General features: G+C 39.6%; 2 protein-coding genes across 5 annotated transcripts in view; one reads left to right on the top strand and one right to left on the bottom strand.

Annotated features, from left to right (window-relative positions):
* Positions 1-26940, bottom strand: part of SCAMP1 (secretory carrier membrane protein 1) — a 186931-nt gene that overhangs the window by 100871 nt on the left and 59120 nt on the right. The window lies entirely within an intron of this gene.
* AP3B1 (adaptor related protein complex 3 subunit beta 1) overlaps positions 1-26940 on the top strand; it is a 211450-nt gene that overhangs the window by 53828 nt on the left and 130682 nt on the right. For all 4 annotated transcript variants that reach the window (XM_051641898.1, XM_051641897.1, XM_051641899.1 and 1 more), the window contains 4 exons: positions 2908-2982; positions 12134-12229; positions 16926-17086; positions 22771-22837. In XM_051641898.1, coding sequence (XP_051497858.1) covers positions 2908-2982; positions 12134-12229; positions 16926-17086; positions 22771-22837 — 399 coding nt within the window. The remainder of the gene's footprint in view (positions 1-2907; positions 2983-12133; positions 12230-16925; positions 17087-22770; positions 22838-26940) is intronic.

Raw genomic sequence — 26940 nt, forward strand, 5'->3', positions numbered from 1 at the left:
AGTTCTGAGCCTCCCTCTACAAGAAGGACAATATGTTGCTGGAGCGAGTCCTGAGAAGAGCAAGCAAACTTGTGAAAGGTCTAGAGAACAAGTCCTGTGAGGAGGGGCTGAGGGAACTGGGACTGTTTATTTTGGAGTAGAGGAGGCTGAGGGGAGACCTCATTGCTCTCTACAACTACCTGAAATGAGGTTGTAGGTAGGTGGGAGCTGGCCTCTTCTCCCAAGTGAATAAGGATAGAACTAGAGAAAATGGCCTGAAGTTACACTAGGGGAGGTTTAGGTTGGAAATTAGAAAGAATTTATTTACTGAAAGAGGGCTCAGACACTGGAACAGTGTGCCCAGGGAAGTGTTTGAGCCACCATCCTCAGAGGCATTAAAAAAAATGTGTCAATGTGATACTTCAGGACATGCTGTAGCAGGCATAGTGGTCGTTCTGTTGTTTGTTGGTTTGTTTTGTGTGTGGGGATTGTTTTGTTTTTTTTTCTTTTTTTGTTTGTTTGTTGGTTGGTTTTTTGTTTTTTGTTTTGTTTTCATTTTGTTTTGTTGTGGTGTTTTTTTTTTCCTTCTGGGTGAACAGTTTGACTCGGTAGTCTTAGAGGTCTTTTCCAACCACGATTCTGTGTATGTGTGGCTTTAATGATCAGTGATATCTTTTCGGTCCGTATGTTACTTTGTATGTTTCTTCCTTACACACATGCCATAAAATAATTGCAGTCTTTGCAAGATTATAAGCAGTACTGCTAGTTTAGAAAAAGATTTGAAGTCTATACAGAGCCAGGTTTTTTCTATTATATGCATGAAAAGAAAATAGCTAATATTTCTTTTAAGGCTTACGCTGATATTACAGCAATGGAGGTAGTGTTACCAGGTCTTGAAACCTGACCTTTCTGCCCAGCTGAACATCTAATCTGGGAGAAATTTCTGGAATTTCACTCTGAAGTCTTCAGAGCATAAATGTAGGAAAAAAATTTGTATGCCTGATTTCTTACAGAGAATTTTATCAGTTTGTGTGTCTCTTATCAAAAAAACAAACCAACTTTAGTACACTGTCTTATGCACAGCATCTAAATTTTGTAGGAACAGAACCACACACAGACTTGTGGACATTATGTAGTGCTTCTTCTAGAATAGAAGTTTCTGTAAGTGCAGGAACTGTGAATATATAAGACAATACAACTGGAGATTGTCTAGGCACAGCAACAAAAATGACATGATAGACCTTAGTGTTGTAAAGAACCATTATCTTCTTTCAGGTTAATGATCCATGGGCTAAGGAGGATTTACACTAATAATTATGACTTAATGAGTCAAAATACACTCTTTTAAAAGACCCTAAATACATATTTACATGGTACACTGGAGCTATTATGGTTGATGAGTTAAATAATGCAAGTAATGCATAGAGTCATACTGTTAGAGCCTATCAGGGAGGTTTAATTTTAAGGATCATCCCTATTTTTGAATAACATTACTTCCAGTGCATCAAGATGAGATGATTGATAATATTTTATTTTATGGTGCTTCTCTGTAGTGCATCTTGCTACTAAGTTCTACTTGACTCCAGTCATTCTGAATCTGGCGTTTGTTACAAAGACATATGTGTTCCCACATCAATGTCCCCCCACAACCCCTGCACCAGTTCTGAGAGCAGTGGTTTAATTTAGATTCTTAGTTAAAACCCCTTGGAGCCCATACAATGTGCCTGCTTCTTAGTTTGTCACTTCCATGCTTTTAATACAGCTGCAAAAATGTTTAATATGTTACTTGGTTAAATTGAAATGTCATGCTGCTCTTAAAACCTTTTTGAAAGCTTGAACTTCAGCTACCTTCTTTCTCCTTCTAGTTTCTTTAGTCTAGCCTTTTCCAGATATGCTGTTTGTCAGGGAATTGCCTGGCTTCATGTTTGCTTGCTTTTGTTGCATGAGATCCTAGTACTTTATGCCCTTAATGTGTTTTTATCTGTGAGATGCACAAACAGACGTGGATTAGGAGTATGGGGTTTATTCAGCTCTATGATAGTGGGAATGTGCAATGGTTAGGAACCGGAGTAACTGCAGTTGCAAAACTCGTGTTCCTGTATTTGATCCCTGAATATTGGCTCTTGTCCTTTCAGATAGTTTGACGTTTAGATGAATGGATCCTTCCCTTGACCATATTGGAGATGCTTTGAGACTGTTCTGCAGCACTGTAATTTAATGTAACACATACGTGAAATTCCAGGGTTTGCAGCTTGGACATTCTGCTGAATTTAGAGCTAAGAGATTACAGAGTTGTCCAGTTGGACTGTCTATTGCAGTATACTGTTCCTTCTAATGCATTTGGTTTTTACAAATAACTTGCCCCTTCCTCCTTAAGCTGTTCATACAAGTTGTTTGCTTTTTGTTCTGTATAAACACTTCAAAGCTTTTTGTATTTAACTTGCTATGGAAAACAACTTTGTTTGTAAAGTGAGGTCTGTTTGATTTTATGGTGGATATTTTTTTGGCCGTCGTTCTGTTGTGTACCAAAATTGTTCCTGGGAAAAGTAACAGGAGTTAAACTTCTATGATTTCTGATCTTTTTTTTTTTTTTTTTTCTTCAGATTGTAATTCCTAAAAGGTAATTCTGTAATGCTTTTCAGATTAGCAATGTCTTTGTTATAAGTAATTTTTAAAGCATACACAATGATTTGTGGTCTAATATGGTAAAGTCTAATTAATTTCACCCTCTTAATTAGTAACCAGCCAGCATTCATGGATTTTGTTATATGGATAGCACACAACAAGCATAATAGTTAACCAAAAAGCCCCAGACTTTTTCCTCAACTTCATAGAAATAAAGTTTGAAATACAGATCTGGAATAAATGTCTATCTTCCCCCCTCAAACCTCCAACATTATTATAACTTCTGTCTCTCTTTTGTTTTAGATGATTGCAAAGGGAAAAAATGCTTCTGAGCTGTTTCCTGCAGTTGTGAAGAATGTTGCCAGTAAAAATATTGAGGTATTTCTAGCTTATTAAACATACTGTTATTGAAGATCTGTTTATGAAAATTTTATGCAATTGTATCTGAATTCAGTATAAACCATGAAATATCTCTAGTGTTTTTAACTAGAATTTCTCAGGTTTATTTTCAATGACAGCATTATTGTAATAGTTTAATGTGTAAATAAGAGAAGCCTTCTGGGCCATTTGGGGAGAGGGGGGAAAAACTGTTTACATTTTAATATTGATTAATTACAGAAAATTGTGGAAGTATATGGTGGTAGTTCTTCTCAGTAAGGGTACTAGAGTTTATCTGAAGTGTCATGCTGCTTATTTGAGTAGGTATTATGCTACCCTGTATTTGAAAAGTATCTATTGCAGATTGAGGCTCAGAGGGAAAGGCTGACTAAAAAGTTTTCAGTGTTCTAATCATGTAATATTTGGATTGCAGAGTGATATCACTTTAACTCAATTAGAGAAGTAATGAATGTATGAATTTGTGGTTAGACAAAATGTGATGTTACTAATTCAGTGTCCTTAAAATAATTTTGTAAATAAAAAATACTTAAATATTGAATAATTGAGACTTCTTTTAATGCATTTTTAACGCGAATTCTTGTAATTCTAGAAGATTATGGAGAAGTAGCTATCAAATTTCAGAATGTTGTAGAAAAATGTGACTGTGTAAAGGTCAGGGAGGGAGAGCATTAGGGATAGATCCAAGCTTGAGCAGAGAAGAAATTTTAGCTAATATACAGTGTAACCTGAAATCTTTTGTTTATTTTTATTTATGTTTTGCAAGACATTCAGACTTTAAAGGAAAATAATACATAAATCTTGGGAATATGCTCTTAATAATTTATTTGGTATGATGAATTATGGAAGGAGTTACATGAAATGGAACAGAATTATAGAATCAATTAGGCTGGAAAAGACCCTTAAGTTTATCAAGTCCAACCTTTAACCTATCACTGCCAAGTCCACCACTAAACCATGTCCCTAAGCACCACATCTACACATCTTTTAAATACCTCCATGGATGGTAGCTCAAACACCTCCCTGGGCAGTCTGTTCCAATGCTTGACAATGCTTTCAGTGGATAAATGTTTCCTAATATCCAGTTTCTCCTCCCCTGGTGTAACTTGAGGCTGTTTCCTCTTGTCCTATTGCTTATTATGTGTGGGAGAAGAGCATAACCCACGTTCTTACAACCTCCTTTCAGGTTGGTGTAGAGGCCAACCAGGTCTCCTCTCAACTTCCTTCTAGGCCACTTGGGCACACTGCTGGCTCATATTCAGCTGGCTGTTGACCAGCACTCCCAGATCCTCTTCTTCTGGGTAGCTTTCCAGCTGCTCTTTCCCAAGCCTGTAGTGTTGCGCGGCATCATGGTGACCCAAGTGCAAGACCTGTTACTTAGCCTTTTGTTGTCTTCATCCTTCAGCAGTAGTTTTTCTTAGAATGAAAACCTTAAATCACCGAGCATTTCTGAGAAAGGAGAACCTCATACAACTGGCTCAGCCCATCGATCCAGCCTGTCCAGGTCCCTCTGTAGAGCCTTTCTCTATCAAGCAGGTCAACACTTGTGCCCAACTTGGTTTTGTCTGCAAACTTACTGGTCTCATCCAGAGCATTTATAAAGATATTAAACAAAATTGGCCCCAGTAGTGAGCTCTGGGGAACACCACTTGTGTGAATTTAAACTAGTTTTAATTCCATTCATCACAACTCTTTGGGCCTGGCTATCCAGCCGGTTTTTTACCCAGTGAAGCATACACCCATTGGAGCCATTCTTCAGAGGAATGCTGTGAGAAGCAGTGCAGGTAAACAAGATCCACAGTCTTTCAGTCATTCACTAACTGAGTCACTTTGTCATAGAAGGAGATCAGGCTAGTCACACATGCTGTGTTGATGACAGTCAAGTTCATCTGCTCTATAACCTGCTCTGGCAGCAAGGTCAGACTGATTGGCCTGTAGTTCCCTGGATCCTTCTGTTAGTGGAGAAGCTGCTGCCTGAGCATTCATAAACTATACAAGTAGTTGCACATGCACCACCTGAGACTTAGACTGGTAGGACTGACAGTTGTCCCTTTCAACTCCTCACTCACACATTCAGTCTCAGGTGCTTCCTGTTCCTTCAGGCTCAACCCCAGGTTTCCCATAGCAGACTCTCAGTCATAGGATTTTTTAAATTTTTTTTTTAATATTTTGTTTGTTTGTTTTTGTTAATTATTGAGATGATACAGAAAAAACAGGTTGAGCTGGATGCGTCCAGAGAGGTATCCCAGGCAAAGAAGTCCTTGGACAATTACACCCTTAAAATCTATGCATCTGCCCCTCATGCACTCTTCACATGTTCTGCATACTCCTTTTTGGTCCTTTTGGTGATTTCTGGTCTGGGATCTTCTAATACCTTATTGGATTATTTCTGTCTCCAGGCAGGCCGTTACTGGTCATACCTTGCTGAGTTGCAGGTTCTGATGACAGTTGTGTCCTCCGTGTCTTCAGGTTTGTGCTTTTTGTGCACCTGCTCACTGGCAGGGTATGGGATACTGAAAAGTCCTAGACAGTACTTAGCAACAACTAGAACATCAGTTACCAACATTATTCTCACACTAAATCCAAAATCCAGTGCTGTACCAGCTACTAGGAAGAAAAGTGACTCTGTCGCAGCTGAAAACATCTCCAGGTGAAAGTTCAAATATTGTAGCCTAAGTCTTCAGCAAATGTAGCTACTCATGCTAAGTCAGTAATAAGCAGTAGACCAAATTGCACAACATTATGCTGTAAGCTCTGTGTCCTAATGCTAAATGATTGACTCTGAGAGATTAATTATATTTAAATCTTACTGATTTAAGCTAAACAGCTAGTATTTCTTAACACTCCTTCCAGCCCTTCTGAAATGGACATCACATTTGCTAGCCTCTAGTCAACTGGGACATCCTTGTTTAGCCAGAACTGCTGGCTGATAGAACTGCTGATAGATGATGGAAAGTGTATTGGTGAGCAGTTCTGCCAGCTCCCTCAGTACCCATGAGTGGATCCCATCCAGCCCCATAGATTTGTGTGTGTGCCTAAGAGGTGTAGCAGGTTGCTGACCATTTCCCCTTGGATTATGGGGGCTTCATTTGGCTCCTGATGTCTGTCCTCCAGCTGGGGGGGCTGGGTACTCCAAGCACAACTGGTCTTACCTGAAAGACAGAGGCAAAGAAGGCATTAAGTATCTCGGCCATTTCCTCATCCTCTGTCACTCTGTTTCCCCTGCAGCAAATAAAGAATGGAAATGAAGGAGCAGACAAGAACAATTTAAACTTCCTATAAAAGCAACTGATGAAGAACCTAAGTCAGAATCATCTGTGATGGAAGTTAATTTATTGAAACAAATTGCTTGACTAAATTTATTCAGCTTTCACTAAACTGTACGACTTTTGATTAATTAAAAGAAGACTTACGTAATAATTGTTTTCAGGATTGCCATAGATAAGAACAGTAGCAGAAATACAATTCATTCTTTCGAGCTGTTTACCATCCATTTTATTTTAGCAGCCTATGTGCCTATTCTTGCTGCAATAGCAAGTATTAGACACACAAAGAAGCTTGCTTCTGTATCTTTTTTTTTTTTTTTTTTCCCCCCACGTAAGAAAGAAAAAAAAAGAATCCATCTTGGACTAGTAAACATTCAGATATCCAGGAAGTTAAAATGGTGTGTTTAAATTCACAGGCTTACTGTGTGGCTTGAGGAACTCTAAAGCAACATCTGCACTAGAAAGTTATACAACCAAAGGTTTTATAAATACAGTGCTACTGATGTTCACTATGAGAAGATAAGTCTATTGAATGCATGCTCCAGTTCTTCCCTCCTCTCCTAGAAACATGTACTTCAGTCTCTGTTGTTAATGTGAACAAAAAGTTACTTTTGCCTTGTTTATGAGACTGAAGATTATATTCCCTATAATAATGACTTCAGCATACTCATTTCTATCATGTGCTGCAATATAGTAGGTCGCAAATACATCTTACGTGGGTGGATACTAATCATCAGGTTTGAGTCTGATTTTAGCTTTTAAAAAGTTATTCTTATTTAGCTACTACTTTAAAACTTAAGGTTTTTTTCATTTTTTAAATAATGTTTTTATTTGGCTAAGGCCAAGTACTGAGCTCTGGTAGGTCAATGAGTCATAAGTATGTGAAGATGACAGTTCAGTCTTACAGAACTTACTGTATCAAAATAATTTTAGAGATTGTAACTGTACTTTTGTTAATAGGAGATAAAAGGAAATGGAGCAAGGAATATTTTTTGTTCTAGTTTGAGATTGAGCATATATATGGATTAGTTAAATACTGTCTTCCTCTATAATTTATGTTTGAAAGTTATGAGTACTTGAAGTCTAGTTTTGAACAAAGATACCTTATACCAAAGAGAAGTGCCTTGAACAGTATTATTCATCTTAGTTCTTTTAACTGTTAGGGCTGGAACCAGCAGCCCAAATGAAGCAAGACTGCCCCCAGCTCCAGGCTTCCAGCCCACCAGTAGTGGGGCTGCAAGTGTATTTCTAGTAGCACACACGCAGGTATGTTTTGTATATTTGCATACACAAAAAAAATGCCTATGTACAGAGGCAGCTACATAAATTCACATAAGGAACTTGTGAACACAAACAGCACCAGTAGTTTGGCAGTTCAAGACAAAGGTCTGCTAGTGGGAGTTGATACATACCCGTGTACTGCATGGGTCCATCCAGCAGCTGGTCTCTGCCTACTGGCTGGCCCCTCGGTCCCAGTCACCCTTACTGCTGGCACCTGGGTATATGAACCCTAAGGCTGCAGTGCTATTTCAGTTGCTGGTGCAAACTGCTGTCCCCCAGTAGCTATCCCCTCATGCTCTTGCTCTTAGACATATGGATGTGGGCACATGCAACTGGACATAGCCAGAATGCCCCTGGTCCTCTACTAGCCAACAACCTTTGGTTATGGGGCTTAGAGAGAGGCACACAGACATATGGCTCTTGCCCCTAGAGACCCATAGACTGTCTGGTTTCTTTGGCAGCTGCATGGGACTCTCCTGATCTAAGCCATAGCCAATTCCTCCTGTAGTCATGCCTTTAGATGCCCACACCCTTATCTGCCTTGTTCCCAAGTCTCTTGACCTACTCATCAGCTAGTGCAGCTTGATCTTCTGGTACACTTGCACTCGTTATAGTCACTGGCACTACAGACACATGGACTTGTGCTTGTTTTCACACACTCCAGTCTCTCAGTTACTTGCACCCATGTTTATTAAGCCGCTGGCCTGTGTTCCCAGCCCAAATGCTGACAGCCAGACCCTTACTTGTTCCAGATGCTGGCCATCGTAGACACAGGGGCTCCTAGGACTTGAGGCCCCACTTCAGTTGCTGGAGTTACACTTAGGTCCCTTCACTCTTGTCTCTCTAGTTGCTGTTGCCTGTGCCAGGGGCACTTTGGCCTGGCTTTAGCTGCTGATGCATACATGCGCCTTTGCACTGTGTCACAGAGAGCACCTCACCAAGGAAAACAGTTAAAAATGGAATTTAATGAGAAAATGCAACATACTGTGCTGATCAGGTGCAGGGCACAGATGGATAGCTGTGCCAGCAAGCAAACTTTTTAGATGTGTCTGCTTATCCCTCTGATTTCCTCCCCAGCTCATATAGATTCACCCCACTTTTCCTGCCCTTTCCCTTCCTTTGGTTTTTCTCCAAAACATCCTGTGTTAAGTCCTGTGCAACCCTAAACTACTGTTCATCTCTGTTCCATACCTGTGTGCAGCAAAGCCCCTCAATCTGAAAGGTGCTCTGGTGGTGAGTCTTGATGGCTGGTGACACTTGCATGTGGGAGCTGAGGCTCTCCTGAGGTGGTTCTGGGAGAAGCCTGACAGGATGTCTTTTTCCTCTGAGTCCTAAATTTGGGTTCTTTTCTACTACTGTGTGTCTCTGACCCTCTGGGTTTGTGGAGATGGGCTTATGCTTCCTGATGGGTAGTTCTCCTTGGGAGAAGCTAGGACAGGGTATTATTTGTGAACAGTCCCTCCACCCCCTTGTCTTTCTGTGCTCCTTTCGGGATGTACGGATGAAGTTTTTATCGCATAACCTGGTATAAATCAGTGGAAGCATTGCACTGTTTGCTGTTTATGGACTCTTTCTTATATTTTAAAACAGATTAAGACACTTATGTGAGTTTGTATGCTTTCTTTATTCTATGATTTAAGTTCCATCTTTATTTGTTTTTCCACTGTTTAGTGCTAACATATTAGAGTGGGAAGAGACTGATAAACTGAAAAGAGATCACAGCATTCAGAAAAGCCAGCTGGTTGAAAGGAAGAAGTCAGAGAGTTGTAGTCAATGGGGCAGAATCTAGTTGGAGGCCTGTGACTAGTGGAGTCCCTCAGGGGTCGGTACTGGGACCGGTGTTGTTCAATATCTTCATCAACGACCTGGATGAGGGCACAGAATGTACCCTCAGCAAGTTTGCTGATGACACCAAGCTGGGAGGAGTGGCTGACACACCAGAAGGCTGTGCTGCCATTCAGAGAGACTTAGGCTGGAGACTTGGGCGGGGAAAAACCTGATGAAGTTTAACAAGAGCAAGTGTAGAGTTCTGCATTTGGGGAAGAAAAACGCCATGCACCAATACAGGTTGGGGGCTGACCTGCTGGAGAGCAGTGTAGGTGAAAGGGACCTGGGGGTCATGGTAGACAGGAGGATGACCATGAGTCAGCAGTGTGCCCTTGTGGCTAAGAAGGCCAATGGCATCCTGGGGTGCATTAGAAAGGGTGTGGTTAGTAGGTCAAGAGAGGTTCTCCTCCCCCTCTATTCTGCATTGGTGAGGCCACATCTGGAATATTGTGTCCAGTTCTGGGCCCCTCAGTTCAAGAAGGACAGGGAAGTGCTTGAAAGAGTCCAGCGCAGAGCCACAAGGATGATGAAGGGAGTGGAACATCTCCCTTATGAGGAAAGGCTGAGGGAGCTGGGTCTCTTTAGTTTGGAGAAAAGGAGACTGAGGGGGGACCTCATCAATGTTTACAAATATGTAAAGGGTGAGTGTCAAGACGATGGAGTTAAGCTTTTTTCAGTGAAGACCAGTGATAGGACAAGGAGTAATGGATACAAGTTGGAGCATAGGAGGTTTAAGATGAATATCAGGAAAAATTTTTTTACTGTAAGAGTGACAGAGCACTGGAACAGGCTGCCCAGAGAGGTTGTGGAGTCTCCTTCGCTGGAGACATTCAAAACCCGCCTGGACGCCTTCCTGTGTGATGTACTCTAGGTGACCCTGCTCTGGCAGGGGGGTTGGACTAGATGATCTTTCGAGGTCCCTTCCAACCCCTAGGATTCTATGATTCTATGATTCTATGACTAATTTATCTGCTTTATCAGTGTTAGGTATATGACAAGCTTAAGTCATGATGTAGCTATACTTCAAGCCATCTATTTAGCACTTCTGGATCTTAGAAACCTTTATCACGTTCCAGTTTTTAGGATACTTTTGGCGTGAGGATAAAATACTGGGTTAAGTCAGATTGTTAGGTGCATTGAACCTGATACTATTCTCCAAAAACATTTTGCCAATTTTTTTCCCATCCATAAAATTTTTAAAACAAATCTGTCTGTACAAATTTCTACAATGTAGTAGAACACATAGAATACATCAGTTCATCTGAGCGACTTTGTATCCAAGTGACTTTCCTGGCCAAGAATGGCTGCTGTTTTTATTTTGTTTTGTCGTTTGCTTCTTTTTTATCAGGGCTGAATGCTCTGATATAAGGAAATGGATTTGAAGAAGCAGTAGAACCATGTTCATTTGTCTTAAGAGATGTAAAGGGCATTTTATTGTTTATAGCAGTGCCTAGTGATTTTTGGTTTTGTAAGTACACACTGACCTCAGCCTGATTATGTGCATCATGTCATGGATGGCAAGGATACTAAAAGTAACCTTATAAACAATTGGAGGCATAGAACAAAAATAAGTCTTGGTCAATAACTCATGGAGTTTGACGTGCTTATATTGATAAACTAATTAAACTAATCTGCCTATGTTCCTCAAGCCTGATGTGCTCCTGTTATGATTAGTTTTATAGAAAGGAGCATTTTAACATTGAATGAAGGTAAATGCTAAAAGAACAGTGTTGTCACGAAGCTCTAAGTGCTTCCATTTCTAATCACAGAGTGGTTTCAAGGAAAGGAGGCTTTCTTAGCACACCTGCAGTCATTCAGTGCATAGGCCTCTTGTGGTCAATGTTGATTGCTGCTTGTCTGTAGCTGAACAACAAATAATTTAGTATGGTGTAACCTTCTGTGATGTCGTATTATGCTTTTTGCCAAAATTGGCAAAAAGATACATCTTCTGATAGTGACGGTCATTATAGCACAGCTGTAGTTGAGGGTCTCTCAGATTTTCCATTATAAACCCCAATAGTCAGTTTACAACTCAAATGTAAAAAATGTTTTCACTGCTTCATGGGCATACAGTAGCCATCAGGGGTTAAAGTGAACTAGATTGAATACCCTCCTCCTCCAAAATCATACTGTGTTTTTTGAATCTTTGAACATTGTATCCTTTGTAGTATGCTTATTGGCTACATCTTTTCAATGCTTGTAGTAGGCAAAGATAGATCCTAATACCCTTTGCTTTTGTCCAAGGCGTAATCAGAAGTTCTGTTTTAATCAGATTTAAATAGTGTAAGTTACCACACTTTGACTGGAAGTTATGTTCTCTTTCAGATGTGTTAAAGTAATTGATTTCAAGTTTCAGGGTAAAGTGAAGTGGGCTTGTTGAAATCCTTGCCTATTGATATTTAACCTGTGTTCCATAAGAAAAAACATGAAGACTGCTCAGGGGGTCAGCTGTCAACAGGTCAATGTCTTAGATTATCAACTAGTAAATAAAGACTTGAATAATATAAAGCAGTACTTTGTGTTATTAGCCTTCATCTGACTGTATCACTAATGAGGTAATACTGCAGCACCTCAGGGAGTTTCTATTAAAAAAATGTCAGTAAATCATAAGACATTTGAAAAACATGTGAGTACTCCAGTAATGTATTAACTTTTCCTTTGAAGAACAGTATGTTGATGAAAATGTGCAATCTAGGACTTTAGTTTTATAGAATCCTGAAATCTTCTGATAATGATGTTAATTGTATTTTTCTTTTCAGATAAAAAAGCTTGTGTATGTTTATCTGATGCGTTATGCAGAGGAGCAGCAAGATCTAGCGTTATTGTCCATCAGCACTTTCCAGCGTGCTTTAAAAGTGAGTGACTACTAAACAACACTTTGTAGAGAATTTTAAGGTGCCATCACAAAATTATCCATGTGGGTGTAGTCTGGTAAAATAAAGTGTGTAAATATCTGTATCTGATAAATTAGTTTCAAGTTATATGTCCTGGCTTGAGCCAATATAGAACCAATTTTCTTTCTAGTAATTTTGCTTTTCAGTTAAATGTCTTCTAAGTAGCTGCACTTGCTGAAATTAGCAGCATCTCTCCCAGTCAGTGTCTGCTTCTAGGACTGATAGTCCTCAATGTTTATAGTTACTGCTGGAGAATTGTATGTGGAACCAAGGCCACTGCTTGGTTCTGAAAAACATCTTAGGATTTGGAACCAGAAGGGAGTAAAAGGGAGACCCTGTTTTGGGAAGGGTCTGACCAAACAAAGTATTCCATCCCGTGTGGGTCATACTTGGTATAAATTTGAGGGGTCATGAATGCCAGACTCTGTTTATCCATGGCCAGTGTCCTGAGAGCACTCTATCCATTTGTCTGCCTTTGATTCTAATCTGTGCATGCCTGAATCTGTGTGTTCTTGTATCCAGCTCCTATATCCTTCTGACTTCAGGAGTTCAATCCAAGACTTTGCCAGGACTGCCCTACAACCTTGCTCATGATGTGAGCGTTACTGGGGCGGAGCACAGTAGTGGTTTTGCATATCATAGAATCACATCTAGTCTAATCCCCCTGCCAGAGCAGGATCACTTAGAGTAGGTCGCACAGGAACATGTCCAAGTGGGTTTTGAATGTCTCCAGAGAAGGAGACTCCGCAACCTCTCTGGGCAGCCTGTTCCATCGTTCTGTCACCCTCACAGTGAAAAAAAAATTTCCTTATGTATACATGGAACCTTCTATGCTCCAGTTTGCACCCATTGCCCCTTGTTCTATCACTAGACATAACTGAAAAAAGTTTGGCTCCATCCTCCTGACACTTGCCCTTAACATATTTGTAAACATTGATGAGGTTGCCCCTCAGTTTCCCCTTCTCCAAGCTAGAGACCCAGCTCCCCCAGCCTTTCCTCATCAGGGAGATGTTCCATTCCCTTAATAATCTTTGTGGCTCTGCTCTGGACTCTTTCAAGCAATTCCCTGTCCCTCTTGAACTGAGGGGCCCAGAACTGGATACAATATTCCAGATGTGGCCTCACCAAGGCAGAATAGAGGAGGAAAACCTCTCTTGACCTACTAACCACCCCCTTTCTAATACACCCCAGGATGCCATTGGCCTTCTTGGCTACAAGGACACATTGCTGGCTCATGGTCATCCTCCTGTCCACCAGGACCCCCAGGCCCCTTTTCCCTACACTGCTCTCCAGCAGGTCAGCCCCCAACCTGTACTGGTACCTGGGGTTCTTCTTCCCCAGATGCAAGACTCTACACTTGCCCTTGCTGTATTTCATTAAATTTCTCCTTGCCCATCTCTCCAGCCTGTCTAGGTCTCAATGAATGGCAGCACTACCTCTGGTGTTGTCAGCTACTCCTCCCAGTTTCATGTCATCAGCAAACTTGCTGGCAGTGCACTCTGTTCCCTCATCCAGGCCATTGATTAATAGATTGGATAGTACTGGTCCCAGTACTGACCCCTGAGGGATTCCACTAGTCACAGACCTCCAACTAGATTTTGTCACATTGACCACAACTCACTGACTTCTTCCTTTCAACCAGTTCATGATCCACCTCACTACCTGACCATCAAGACCACACTTCCTCAGTTTATCTACGAGGATGCTGTGGGAGACAGTGTCAAATGCTTTACTGAAATCAAGAGAAACCACATGTACTGCCCTACCATCATCTATCCTCCTAGTTACTTCCTCATAGAAGGCTCTAAGGTTGGTCAAACATGACTTCCCTTGGTAAGACCATGTTGGTTGCTCTTAATGACCCCCTCATCCTTGATATGCGTAGAGATAGTGCCAAGAATAAGTTGTTCCATCACCTTTCCAGGGATGGAGGTGAGGCTGACTGGTCTAGAGTTACCAGAATCCTCCGTCTAGCCCTTGTTGAAGACTGGAGTGACATTTGCTTTCCTCCAGTCCTCAGGCACCTTTCCTGTTCCCCACAACTTAGCAAAGGTGATGGAGCAGTGACTTCTGACAGCTCCCTCAGCACCTGTGGATGCATCCTATGAGGACCCATAAATTGATGGATGTCCACATTGCTTAACTGATCCCTAACCCAGTCCTCATCAACCAAGACAAAGTCTTCCTTTAGCCTGACACTCTCTCCCTTATTGTCTCTCCTCTCCTTATAGGGGAAGGGAGAGGGGTTAATAGCGAGCATCTATCATTTGTTTAATACTGGCCCAGTGTTAAAATGTGACATCATGTCATTGACAGAATTTTTTGTGCTACCTCAAACGTTGTCAAGCAGCTACGCCTACATGAAATAAAATTACTGCATTAAAGAAAAGCAGCAGATTGGTGCTCTCAGATTCACATGCTCAACATTTAATTTCTGGAATGCCTTTTCTCTTTCCAGGGTTTCTTATGTATGTAGAAATAAGACCTTGTTATTATACTGAATCATCTGAATTTCTTTTAGTTTTTGTAAAAGATCCTTGTGGACAACGGAGAATTAAAACAAAAAGATAATAGTACCTAAAATAAAATATTCAGTGTGTTGCACATGCTACTTTTATATTAAAAGCACTGAAGAAATAGCATTTATTGCAGTTTCATTTCAAATTCAGATCACAATGGGGAATGGCATTAGGGAACAAAGATTAGGATTGCCTTTGATATGTGACCATTGAGAAAATAAATATTAATTCTCAGTCCTTGATTTTGCCCAGTTTTTATAATACAAGAAGGTTGGGATTTTTTCTTTTTTCTTTTACTCTTCTTGTAAGGCTGCTCTAGGTTTATAATTAACTTTTGTCGTGTCACTGACCTGCATCTTGCACTTTGTTGGAAATAGTTGCAATCAGAACACCAGGTGTCCAACTGTAGGAGCATCCCACAATTGTCTAGAGAGTATTGATTTCTGCCTTTTTCCTTCCAGCTTTTATCTCAATCTCACATGTACTAGCTTTGCTGTCTATGACTGTCATGGAAAGCTAGAATTAAAATTACTTTGTATGCTATACTTTTAATGAGATATGTGTACAATGAACACTTCTCATAGCGTAACTTTAAAAAAGTCATGGATAATGAGAACAAAAGGAGAGGGAATAACTCAAATGTTGCAGCTGTGAGACACTCGAAAAGAAATGGTGACAAGGAGGTGGACTCCAAGTTAGCTGAGATTTTCAGCAACTAAGGAAGTTGCTAAGCCTGCTGTGGAAGATAGTCAAATGCAATTAATTATCTCCTTTTGTTTTTTGTAGCACTTTCTGATTTTGTAATGAAGATTATGTTTTGTCTATGTGTGGAGATTTTTTTTCTTCCTCTTTAGAAAGAACTTTGTATGGTATTTTAAACTGTTGTTTTTAAACTCATCTCAACTGGAGATGAGCTTTGCAAACTCTGATAAGAACAAGTTGTTCTTCCAAAACCAGTCAAATTAAGTGCTTTTTTGATCCAGATACTTACCACTGAGAAGTTGCTGTAGGAATTTTGAGAGCTTGAATGAACTGATCATTAAGTAATACCGCATTATTTATTATTAATAATATTTATATTTATATTTATCAACTATTAATATATTTACATATAGACAAATTTATAAATATAAACAATTATTTTTATATTGATTGTAGTCAATATACTAATTATGATAAAATCTTACATAAATTAATCTTAAATTATATTTACACCAACATATTTTATATAAGTATGAATAGTTTTATTTATATTAATGATAACAATTACGTATTTATTATAATATTAATATAATATGATGTTATAACAGTAATATTAATAATACTGAAAACCCACTTCAGCAGCTCTCAGTCTTTGGGAGAAATGTTCTTTTGGAAGTGCCCTTCTAGCAGACAATGAGCTGAATTAATGCTGCTGCAATTTCAGAATGCTAAAATATAGAGAATTTAGTGCACAATTAAGCAACATTTTCCTATGGTTCCCATGACCATGATTTATGGGCAAGGTTTGCATAATAGTTTCTTCAAATACAAATGCTATTGTTGGATCTCAAACTAGCTAACCCTTGCATTATAAAAGGTGAGCAAGTACTGGGACACAGGAAGCCAGGGCAGGAAATGGAAGACATTTTCAAAACATTTACCTTTATAATTTGGCATGTTTGTAAAGTTAATTTTATAACTGGCTTTGATTTATATCTTGCGGTAAAGCATAAAATGAATGTGTTGTCAAAAACTTGAATGGGAGTGTGGCAACTGAGAACCAGATTTTCATTTGATAGTTCCGCTATTTAAGTAATAAAACTGAAATAGGTGTGTTTTTCACAGTATTTTAACTCCTCTTGGATTACAGACATATAGCAGATCATTAAATAAAATACTAATATATTGCTTGGAAAAGCAGAATATTTTAATGTTTTCCTTTATTAGATTTTCCAATTTTCCTGAAGTTTCAGTGTTTTGTATGAAGTTTGTTATGTTTTCTCTTGTTAGTGTGACCTTAGCTTTTAAGCCTGACAGACAGATAGATTTAGAAGTTTTAATGTGCAATCACTAATGACTAAAAACTTTGAAGATAATTTAATGATGCATTTCTGCTCTATATTACTTTATTCCTCCCCTTCTCTCCCATTCTTCAGGATCCTAATCAGTTAATCCGTGCAAGTGCTCTAAGAGTTTTATCCAGTATCCGCGTCCCGATTATTGTTCCTATTATGATGCTTGCTATTAAGGAAGCCTCTTCTGATTTATCTCCTTATGTGAGGAAGAACGCAGCTCATGCAATCCAAAAGCTGTACAGGTAAGTGAGTCTGACAAGTGCTGAAAAGCAATTTTGGGATGGCTGTGGCCTGTGTTTATTAAGACTACTGGGGGGTGGCATGTCTCAGTTACATCAGATCTGTTTCTTAAAAGGTGTGTTGACATTCCATCACTCAACTGATTTGGTTGGAATTCTGGCAAGTCTTGTGCTTTTTAGAATACTGGGATAACTGTGAAGAGATACACTATATTTTATTTTTAATATACCAGTTATTGTCATCTGTGTAGCAACTATTTTGATGGGTATTCTTAGAAGTGAAGATTCCTGCATCTTTCATCCTGAAAAGCTACATTTGCTGTAGTTTGCAGCATGGGTGACAAATTAATACTAACTCGTCAAAATTTAATCTATGCAAAACCAAATGTTCCTCCACAGAAATTCTTATAGTGGAAGAATTCTTATGAAGAGGTGGGTACTGCTTTACACAAGTGAGGTCAGCTGAACCTGGACCTTTCCAAAACAAAGGCAGCCTTTTAGTCTACTGCTTATTTCCCTTTTATTTCAGCTATGCAAAAAAAGGGGAAGGTGAGAGATGTTAGGAGTTCTAAATCAGGCAGCCTGAGGCTGCTGCAGTTCCATGCCCCCTCAGACCAACCAGTAGTGAGGCTGTATTCGTAATGGGTACATACACACTCATATACAACAAACATGCACACAGCCAGCTGTACAGATCAGCACAGACAGAAAACAGCACTCAAGCAGACAAAACCAGCACTAACAGACTTATCCTGTTGCACTCTTATCTGATCAGGGTGCAGGCCCATTAGTGGACCAGTCTGTACAGTATTGATGCCCCAATAAGGATCCTAGATGCTCGGTCTCTCCAGTAACTGACCTTGGACTCCTGTCTTCCCACTTGCTGGCATCGGCACATACAATCGCACAGTGCTTGCAACCCCACTGCACTTGCTGTTACAGACCTCCTCAGTCAGACATGTGTGCCCCCACCCTTTCACTCAAACACTGTGAATCCCATAGTAGCTGGATTTAGACATTTGGACTATGTAGCAACTGGCCCTCATATTCCCTCATGTCCAGTTGTCTCCCACTGGGTTGAGAGGAAGAGAGGAAATAAACAGAAAACCGAACTTTATGAATTCTGTGACTTCTCTACCTGATAGTCCTGTAGTTCAGTTAGTGCTCCAGCCAGACTTCTGAATGCAGGTTCAATACTCCAGTCTTCCTTACATTTAGTGTCATGGTGTTTGGATGGATGTCTGACCTAGAAGAGTTTGTTCATTAGTGATTCAATCAGTCCTTTCAGCGAGAAGCTTACATATTAAACAGAAAAATTTCAGCTGTAGTATGAGCAGCAACATATTTGCCCAATGCAATCAACTTTGCCAGGTATATTGGAGTAATTTTATCATTGAAATGTCAGACCTCTTGCCTATTTCACTTAGAGTGCATTTCAAAGCTATTAGTTCTTGGACCTGCTTGCAGCAAGATTTGGAAAAGGGCTTTTTTAAAAGTCCCATTACTAGTATTAATAGATTCTATGCTATTACTAGTAGATACCATAATGGGAGCAGATCAGTCTGATCTCTCTATCCTGTTCTTTTATTTTTTTCCCCAAGAATCCTGCCTTCCTTACCTAAAACATCGGGGAACAGGTAAAGAGGAATGTGAGTTCAGTTATCAGAGGCTTTACTGAAGATTTTATTGATCACATAACAAAACTGGTATTTTTCAAAGTTTCTTAGTAATAAATATTCACTTATTTCCCTCTTTGAAACTTATACCAATTTTTAAAATTTTACATAAGACTGATTAGAAAGACCTCTGGCTTTTCCTCTGACAGTTTTGATCCTTGGCAGATCAAAACTTTTTTGCCAAAAGCAGATGTTGGAACAAAATAGTACAAAATAGAACAAAATGTACAAGTACTTAGGAACAATGTACTGTTGCTTTACTTACGCTCATGGTGGCTTCTAGCAAAGTTTTGTTGTACTTTTAGCATGTTCTAATGTTGGTAGGTATTACAGCCTTAGTGAAGTAGTGTGTAGCTAGATACTGTAGCTGTAAAAGGTATTTGGTGTACTTGAGGCAGTTCATCACTCAGCATTAAAACTGAAGTGCAGAATAAACATAGAACTGTTTTGGTTGGAAAAGACCTTTCAGATTAAGTCCAGCTGTTAACCTAACACTGCCAAGTCCACCACTAAACCATGTCCCTAAGCACTTCATCTACATGTCTTTTAAATACTTCCAGGGATGGTGACTGAAACTCTTCCCTGGGCAGCCTATTCTAGTGCCTGACAATCCTTTCAGTGAAGAAGTTTTTCCTGATGTCCAGTTTACCCCCTCTGGTGCAACTCAAGGTCATTTTCTCTTGTTTTATTGCTTGTTATGTGTAGGAGAAAAGAGCATCACCCACCTTCTTACAACCTACTTTCAGGTAGTTGTAAGGGTGATCAGGTCTCCTCTCAGCCTTTTCCTCCAGGCTGAATGCCCTAGTACTCTCAGCTGCTCCTGATACAACTTGTGCTCTAGGCCCTTGGGCTGAGACAAGGACAAGAAGGGTTCACTCACCAGTTATGGTCATGGGTAAAACAGAGTCACCTTGGGGAAAAAAATAAATTTAATTTATCACTAATCAAATGCAAACAGGAAAAAAACCCACCAAAACCTGATCTTAAATACCTTACCCCACCTCTCCCTTCTTCCCAGGCCCAAATCACTTTGTTCCTGATTTCTCTACCTCCTTCCCTCCAGCAGGGGAGGAAGGGGATGGGGTTTAGAGTCAGTGCATCACATGTTGCTTTCTGCCGCTCCTTCCTCCTCAGAGAGAAGGATTCCTCACACTCTCCTCCTGTTCCACCATGGGGTTCCTCCCATGGGAGGGAGTCTTTCATGACCATCTCCGACATGAGACCTTCCTATGAGGTGCAGTCCTTTAGGAGCACACTGCTCCAGCACAGACTTCCCACAGAGTCATGGCCTGCTTTGGGCACAGCCACTTTCCTTGGCATGGAGTCCTGCATGGCTGTGTTGTCCCCAAAGCAGGGTCTATCACCCAGTATGCAAGAAGCCAATCCACACACATAGTAGGGATATTTGCTTTAATATCCAGTGCTGTGCAGAAAAGCAAGCAGGGTGGGATTCCAAAAAGCAAGCTCAGTTTCCTAAAACAAGTGCTGATTTTATACCCCAAAATGTGAGAAAGGCCTTTAATATTATTCTGTCACTTGCACACGTGATTGATCGACTAATTGCTTGCTTACATTTGAAGTGGCAACGCTGAAGAGTAAAGAACTTGTTGTTAGTAGGGGTCCCTCTGGCCTGTGGGCATGTGTTTTAGTATGCTAATAGCTCATTAATATATTAATACAGTGATTTCAATTACTCAGTGTTTTTCCCTCCAGTGCTCAAAGCTGTAACCAAGGTAAGTTGTAGGGAGTTCTCCTTCCCATCCCGTTCATCTGTCCTACAGGCCTGTCTCAAGGCCAGGCTATTGACTGCTTGAGGTATGTTTTTCTCTATTTGGAATCTGCTTTTGTCTAATTCTCACTGTTTCACTATTATATAGGTCCTGTTTTTATTCTGTGTGTCTTTTATGTTCTCTTTTATGTGATTTTTGCCCAAATGTGATTATTTTTTTCCCACGTTTTACGTATTTCAGTTAATAACTGACATGAGCTACAGGTTTGTATCTGCTCCACCATGGTCCTTCACAGGCTGCTCCACCATGCTTCTCCATGGGCTGCAGGGGAACCTCTGCTCAGGCACCTTCTCCCCCGTCTTCCTCACTGATCTTGATATTTTTGCATTACTCTTCTCCCCCTCTCCTCTGCCCTGAGGTCTTACCTTGCGTATGTTAATCGCAGAGGTGCATCCAGTGTCTCTGATGTGCTTGGTCTTAGCCAGAGGTGTGGCCAGGTTTTTGGAGCCAGAGAAGCATTCAGCAGCTTCTCAGATGAGCCACCCTGAGGCCTCTCCCCCGGTTCCAAAACTGTGCCAGACAAACCTAGCACAACCCTTCACCAGCTTTGTTGCTCTTCTTTAGAGATGCTCCTCAGTGTCCTTCTTCTAGTGAAGGGCCCAAACCTGAGCAGTGTTTGGGGTGCAGCATTATCAGTATCAACTACAGGGGGACAATCACTTCCCTAGTCCTGCTGGCCACATTATTTCTGAAGCCAAGATGCTGTTGGCCTTCTTGGCCACCTGGGCACACTGCAGGCTCATACTCGACTAGTTTTTGACCAACACCTCCTCATCCTTTTCCTCTGGGCAGCTTTCCAGCCACTCCTTCCCAAGCCTGTAGTGTTGCATGGGGTTGTTGTGACCCAAGTCCAGAACCTGACATTTGGCCGTATAGAAACTCATACAGTTGTTCTTGGCTCATCAATTCTGCCTGTTCACATCCCTCAGTAGAGCTTTCCTACCCTCAAGCAACACTTGTGCCCAACTTGGTATCTTCTGCAAACTTAACTGAGGGTGATTTCGATGCCCTTGTCCAGATCATTGATAAAAATGTAAAACAACTGGCCCCAACAGTGAGGCCTGGGGAACAGCATTTGTGACTGGCCACCATCTGAATTGAACGCCATTCACCACAACTGTTTGGGCCTGACTATCCAACCATAGTTTTTTCACTTATTGAAGTGTAAATCCATCCAAGCCATGAGAAGCCAGTTTTTCCAAGAAAATGCTGTGAGAAATGATGTCAGAAGCTTTACTAAAGTCTAGGTAGACAACATTCACACCTACCTCATCCGCTAAGCGAGTCATGTTGTCGTAGAAGGAGATCAGGTTAGTCAAGCATAATGACCAAATTCTTTCTGACTTATCTGTAATTTTATCCATGTTGAAATTACTCTTCAAAGGCATAGAACTACAGATCTGTATGGCTCTTTGTTCCTACTTTCTCTTTGTTTTCTTCTGTCTTGGCTTTTAATTCCCATGGTGGAAATGAGAAGTTGACTTTTATGTACCTAAAAAGCAAGTTTGATGATAATGGATGTTTCTGGCAGTTTTTTTCTTTGCTCTTTTAAAATGAAGACAGTGGTACAAATGTTGTTTGCAACTTCTGTTTTTCCTGTCTTTTTACTAGTTCTATAGGACTTCAAGCTGTTTTCCATCAGCTTGCACACTAGCGTGCTATAGGTGCACTTGAATACAATGTCCAAATGTTTGAATTCCAATACTTGTGACTAAAATTAGTGGTTAACCGACTTACTTGAAGTGTTATATTGAAAATTAGATGATAAGGTTGTGATTCTGCTTTCTCCTGTTGCTCATTCACTGCTAAATTCTTTCATACTTTCCCTTCTGCAAAAGTAGCGAGATCCTTGTGACTTGACAACTGAAATTCAATCAGGTTATTTCTAATGGGTTGGCCAGCCTGTCTCAATGTTTCTTAAATCCGAACATTTTTATGAGTTTAGGTATTAAGATTCTTAAAGAACACATGTAAGTGGTATAATATAATCTTTGTAATTTAGCTTTTTACTTCTTCAGTTCCCTTCTGTCTACCATAATGAAATTTTGTTTCAGTCAAGTGCTGTCACAATCAGTTATCTGGAATACTTGATTTTCCCTGAAGTCGTTTCTTCAATGCTCTAGGTTCCCAGCTTCTATCTAAAGGTCAACAAACCTAACTTTTTTTTATGTCAGATATGTTTGACCAAATGAGTAAAAATAATATTTATTTTTCCTTCTAGTCTTGATCCAGAGCAAAAGGAAATGTTAATTGAAGTGATAGAAAAGCTTTTGAAGGATAGAAGTACGGTAAGAAACAGTATGCTATTACATACATACTTTTATTTTTTTATATACTTTAATACTTTTAAAGAGTTTACTCCTGAGACTGTCATCCAGCAGTGCATAATATATTTTTCTAACCCTTGCTGGCGTGGTTTTATATATTTTTACATAAAAGTATAACTGTGTATTTATGCATTATACTATGACTGTAACCATTATTATCTCCTTTAATAAGACTGGTGATTTTATTTGTATTGTAGGTATTCTCAATCTGTTCCTGTTAGTGTGATTTTTATGTATGCTTCTTTAAAATTAATTTTGAAAATTAAAGTTATGTAATTATATGTATCAGTGTAAAAGTGTCTGTGTATAAACAGTTTTTAATTATGAAATTAGCTAGGTAATTTCAACTTGTTTGTGATACTGTGAGAATAAATTACTTCTATATGATGCACAGTAGGCCTGTTGGTGTCAGTCTGCTTTGTAGTGTGTTTAACTGTTGAGCAGTAATACTTGCTGCACACTTGTTTGTTCTTGCAAATATCCCCACTTCTAATGTGGTAAATAAAGTGGATGACCTGGAACAATTTCTGTAAATTTAGTGCTCTGATTGTATTTTGCCAGCCCTATATAAGTACAGCATTTCTGTTTAACTCCTGGATATCTGCAGTTGTCACACACTTCCATTTTTCTTGCTGTACCCTAAAAATAGGTTTCCCAAGACTAAGCCAGAGAGGTACTTGAGCAAGGAGTCAAAGATAGCTTTCAAATAGAAAGCAGAGTTGTAAATTAAAACATTCTCTTGTTCAAATTATTAGTTTAGTGAAAGTAATTATTTTTGAGTAAATGAAGGATTACCAAATACCAAGTAATATGTTGCTTCATCTCCTGTTTGCCAACTTTTTCTAACACACAGGAATATATTGTTTGTTCTAGCACAGTTGAGGTGTTCAGGACATAAATGGTGCTGTTCTGTAAAAGGTATCTTGCAACTTCCACTGAAGGGTTACTAAAGGAGAGTGTCAGAGCTTAATGGCTCAGCATACACTAAATCAGTTAGTTAGTTCTCCTGGCTGCATCTATGCTTGACCTGTACTCATTTGTCAGAGGCCTTTGTGCTTCTGTGGAGTAGCCCCCCCAGTGGTTCTTTGTGTATCTTCTTTTCATGGTTCATGCTCTTGGTGTGTATGTAATCTGTGAACGTGAGATTAGATTCTTTATACTAGTGGAGGCATAAAGGGCTGAGAAGCTACCTTTATTTCTTTGTATTGCTGATGGTAGGAAAAGAAAATCTTCCAGAGCTTTCACTTTCCTTTGTGGTTTTTATTACTTATGGAAAATGACAACTCCTTTCTGCTTGGAGTTACTTACAAGGGGATTAATGCTTCTTTTTTAGTATATGCCACAATGCCGGTGCTTCTGTGGCTCTGAGTAACGTACATTAGTTATGAAGATACCAGCTGAAGCAATAATCAGAGTTATTTTGTTAGCACATTAAAGAAGCTGAGAAGGATGGTGTAGAATTGGGTCTTCTGTACATCTTCGAAGGCATGCTGCTGCAAATTTTTCATCCCTCTTATTCCTCTTTATCTGTTCCCTAGCAAGATCTGATTCCAGCCTGGGCTGAAGCATCTCAGATTCAGATTATTTTACCTTTTTTCAGGAAGTGATATGAAAAACTATTATTCCAAAAAGGAACAAAACATGTTTCTTTGGGACTCTGTGAATCAAAACCAAATATTCATATGTGCTCTTTCATCCCATACTCCATCTGTTGTTCTGATCTAAAGTGGATTGGTCTCTGTTTAATCCTTGAAGCTTTGGGAGGACCAGTCTGGCATGGAAAAGCTTCACCGTAAGCAGTTAGCTTTTGTCATGTTCCACTGCATGTTCCCAGAAACCCTCCACATTTACTAACACAAAGTGCATTGTGCACAAGTGTTTTATTAGCAGGTAACTCCAAGCTGATAAGCTTATTCTTATCCCCTAGTTGGAGAACATAGCAATTTTCTTACAGTGAAAGAAAAAAAAAAAAAGCCATTTATCACTGTATCTTTAGGTTTTAAAATAGGAGGACATACAGCTGCTTATGGGTGGTGGTTCTTTTACACCTGTTTGCATACATGTAGCTTCTATAGCTTTAGACTGGCTACTTTTTAAGTCTTATTTAGGCACCTCTTGGGAAATTTGTATTAATTTGAAGCACCTTTTTGTGTTCTTTAAGGGAAGCTGAATTTCATACACTTGGCATAAAAGAAAAAGCTCCTTCTTAATACATTAAGACAAAAACTTTTAGAAAATACTTTGCAGTCTTTGTGAAGAAAGTTAGGTCGGGTTTATTGCCACAGGAATTCAATAAATGGGTCTAAGCTGTAGAACAGCAGCATTTGTCATAGCCTTAGAAGTACATCTGTTTGATAAATGGTATTTCTCAGGTTTCTACAGCTTCTGTTGCCTGTTTGACAGTCAAATGGCCTGAAATTTGTAGGGTGATAATGTGGAACTCAGACCATAAGTCTTTACTTGACACTAATCTTTGGATTCCTTCAATTGCACAGAAGCTGTTCTTTTACATCAATATTAGTTGTTGTAATCTAATGTCAGCAGATCAGTTTGTTGGAAAAGTGGTTGTGTTTTCGTTAAATAGTGTCTTTACCAGAGTGGGAGAATCTTACTGACCTTCGTAGTTGTTGAACGTCAGTGGTTCTCCACCTTTATTTCCCTTCATGGAAACGTCAGGTTACTTTTGGCCTTTCAGTGTATTTAAGGGTTGATAATCCTCAGACAAGCCAAATGCATTATATATAGTAACTGGATGAGGAAAAATCTGCCATGTGATTTTTTTGTTTGGTTGTTTTTTTTGTTCTTAGTCCATTTGTTTCAGACATTCTTGGAGGCATTGTGGTTTAGGCCCAGCCATCAACAAAGAGCCAGGTGTGTCCCCTCGCTCCCCCCACTGTGGAATGGGGAGGAGAAAACCCAACTAAAAGCTTGTGGATTGAGACAAGGGCAGGGAGGGTTCACTCAACAGTTGTGATCATGGGCAAAACAGACTGACCTTGGGGAAAAATTAAATCTAATTTATCACTAATCAGCTGCAAACAGGACAAAGAGAAAACAAAACCAGATCTTAAATACCTTACCCCACCTCTCCCTTCTTCCCAGGCCAAAATTACTTTGCTCCCAATTTCTCTACCTCCTTCTTCCCAGCTGCACAGGGGAACAGGGAATAAGGGCGGCGCTTAGGTTGTCACATGTTGCTTTCTGCTGGATCTTCCTCTGAGGAAGGACTCCTCAAACTCTTCCCCTGCTCCAGTGTCAGGTCCTTCCCACAGGAGAGAGCACTTCACTAACCTCTTACTGATCTCTACATTGACGTGAGATAGAATAGCTACTAAACATAGATGCTTCTGAATTTATGTAAACCAGACTTTTTTTTCTCAAAGAGACCATGCTATTGTGGATTATTAATACAGTTTACATTGCACAGAAACGGCACAATGTATTTAAATTAGTCAGAGTAATTCTACATTTAAAGTAGCAAGAAACTATGTGAATGGGAATTTTACTACAGTAAAATTAAGCCATTTTATCAGACTGTACAAAATATGCTCGTTTTTTAAGTCTCAACCAGTAGTAAATTTTAATATAAGCTGAGGTAAGCAAAATTAAAAATAAGATGAGATCTAACCTTAACCTAGCACTTCATTAACATTTGTGGTGAGAAAAATGAAAGATCACTCCTTAAGTGACTTAACATGAAGATTCAATTAAAAACAAGCTCTCAGTTAATCTAAGATGCAAAATTATCAAGTGCAAACCATCATTAACATACCTTGAAGGGCATCTAACTGGGAATTTAAATGCATCAAGAAATCTGTGATTTTGTGCTAGTGTCTTTAATTTTAAAGTAGATGTTTACAAGTATTTTATTACAGACACTTAAGATTAACTCCTAGTTATGTTTTTAGCCTTTCCTTTATAGAAATAGGTACCTCAGACTTGGGTAAGCAGGTACAAGAGCATGAATGCCTGCTCCTTTTATTTCTCTAGTAATGCTAGGTAATTGAGCGATTGGCATGATTTTATCTAGAAGGGAATAAAAGAGCATGTGTGTATTTTATGCT

Source organism: Apus apus, chromosome Z (assembly GCF_020740795.1).
Source record: "Apus apus isolate bApuApu2 chromosome Z, bApuApu2.pri.cur, whole genome shotgun sequence".
Classification (NCBI taxonomy): domain Eukaryota; kingdom Metazoa; phylum Chordata; class Aves; order Apodiformes; family Apodidae; genus Apus; species Apus apus.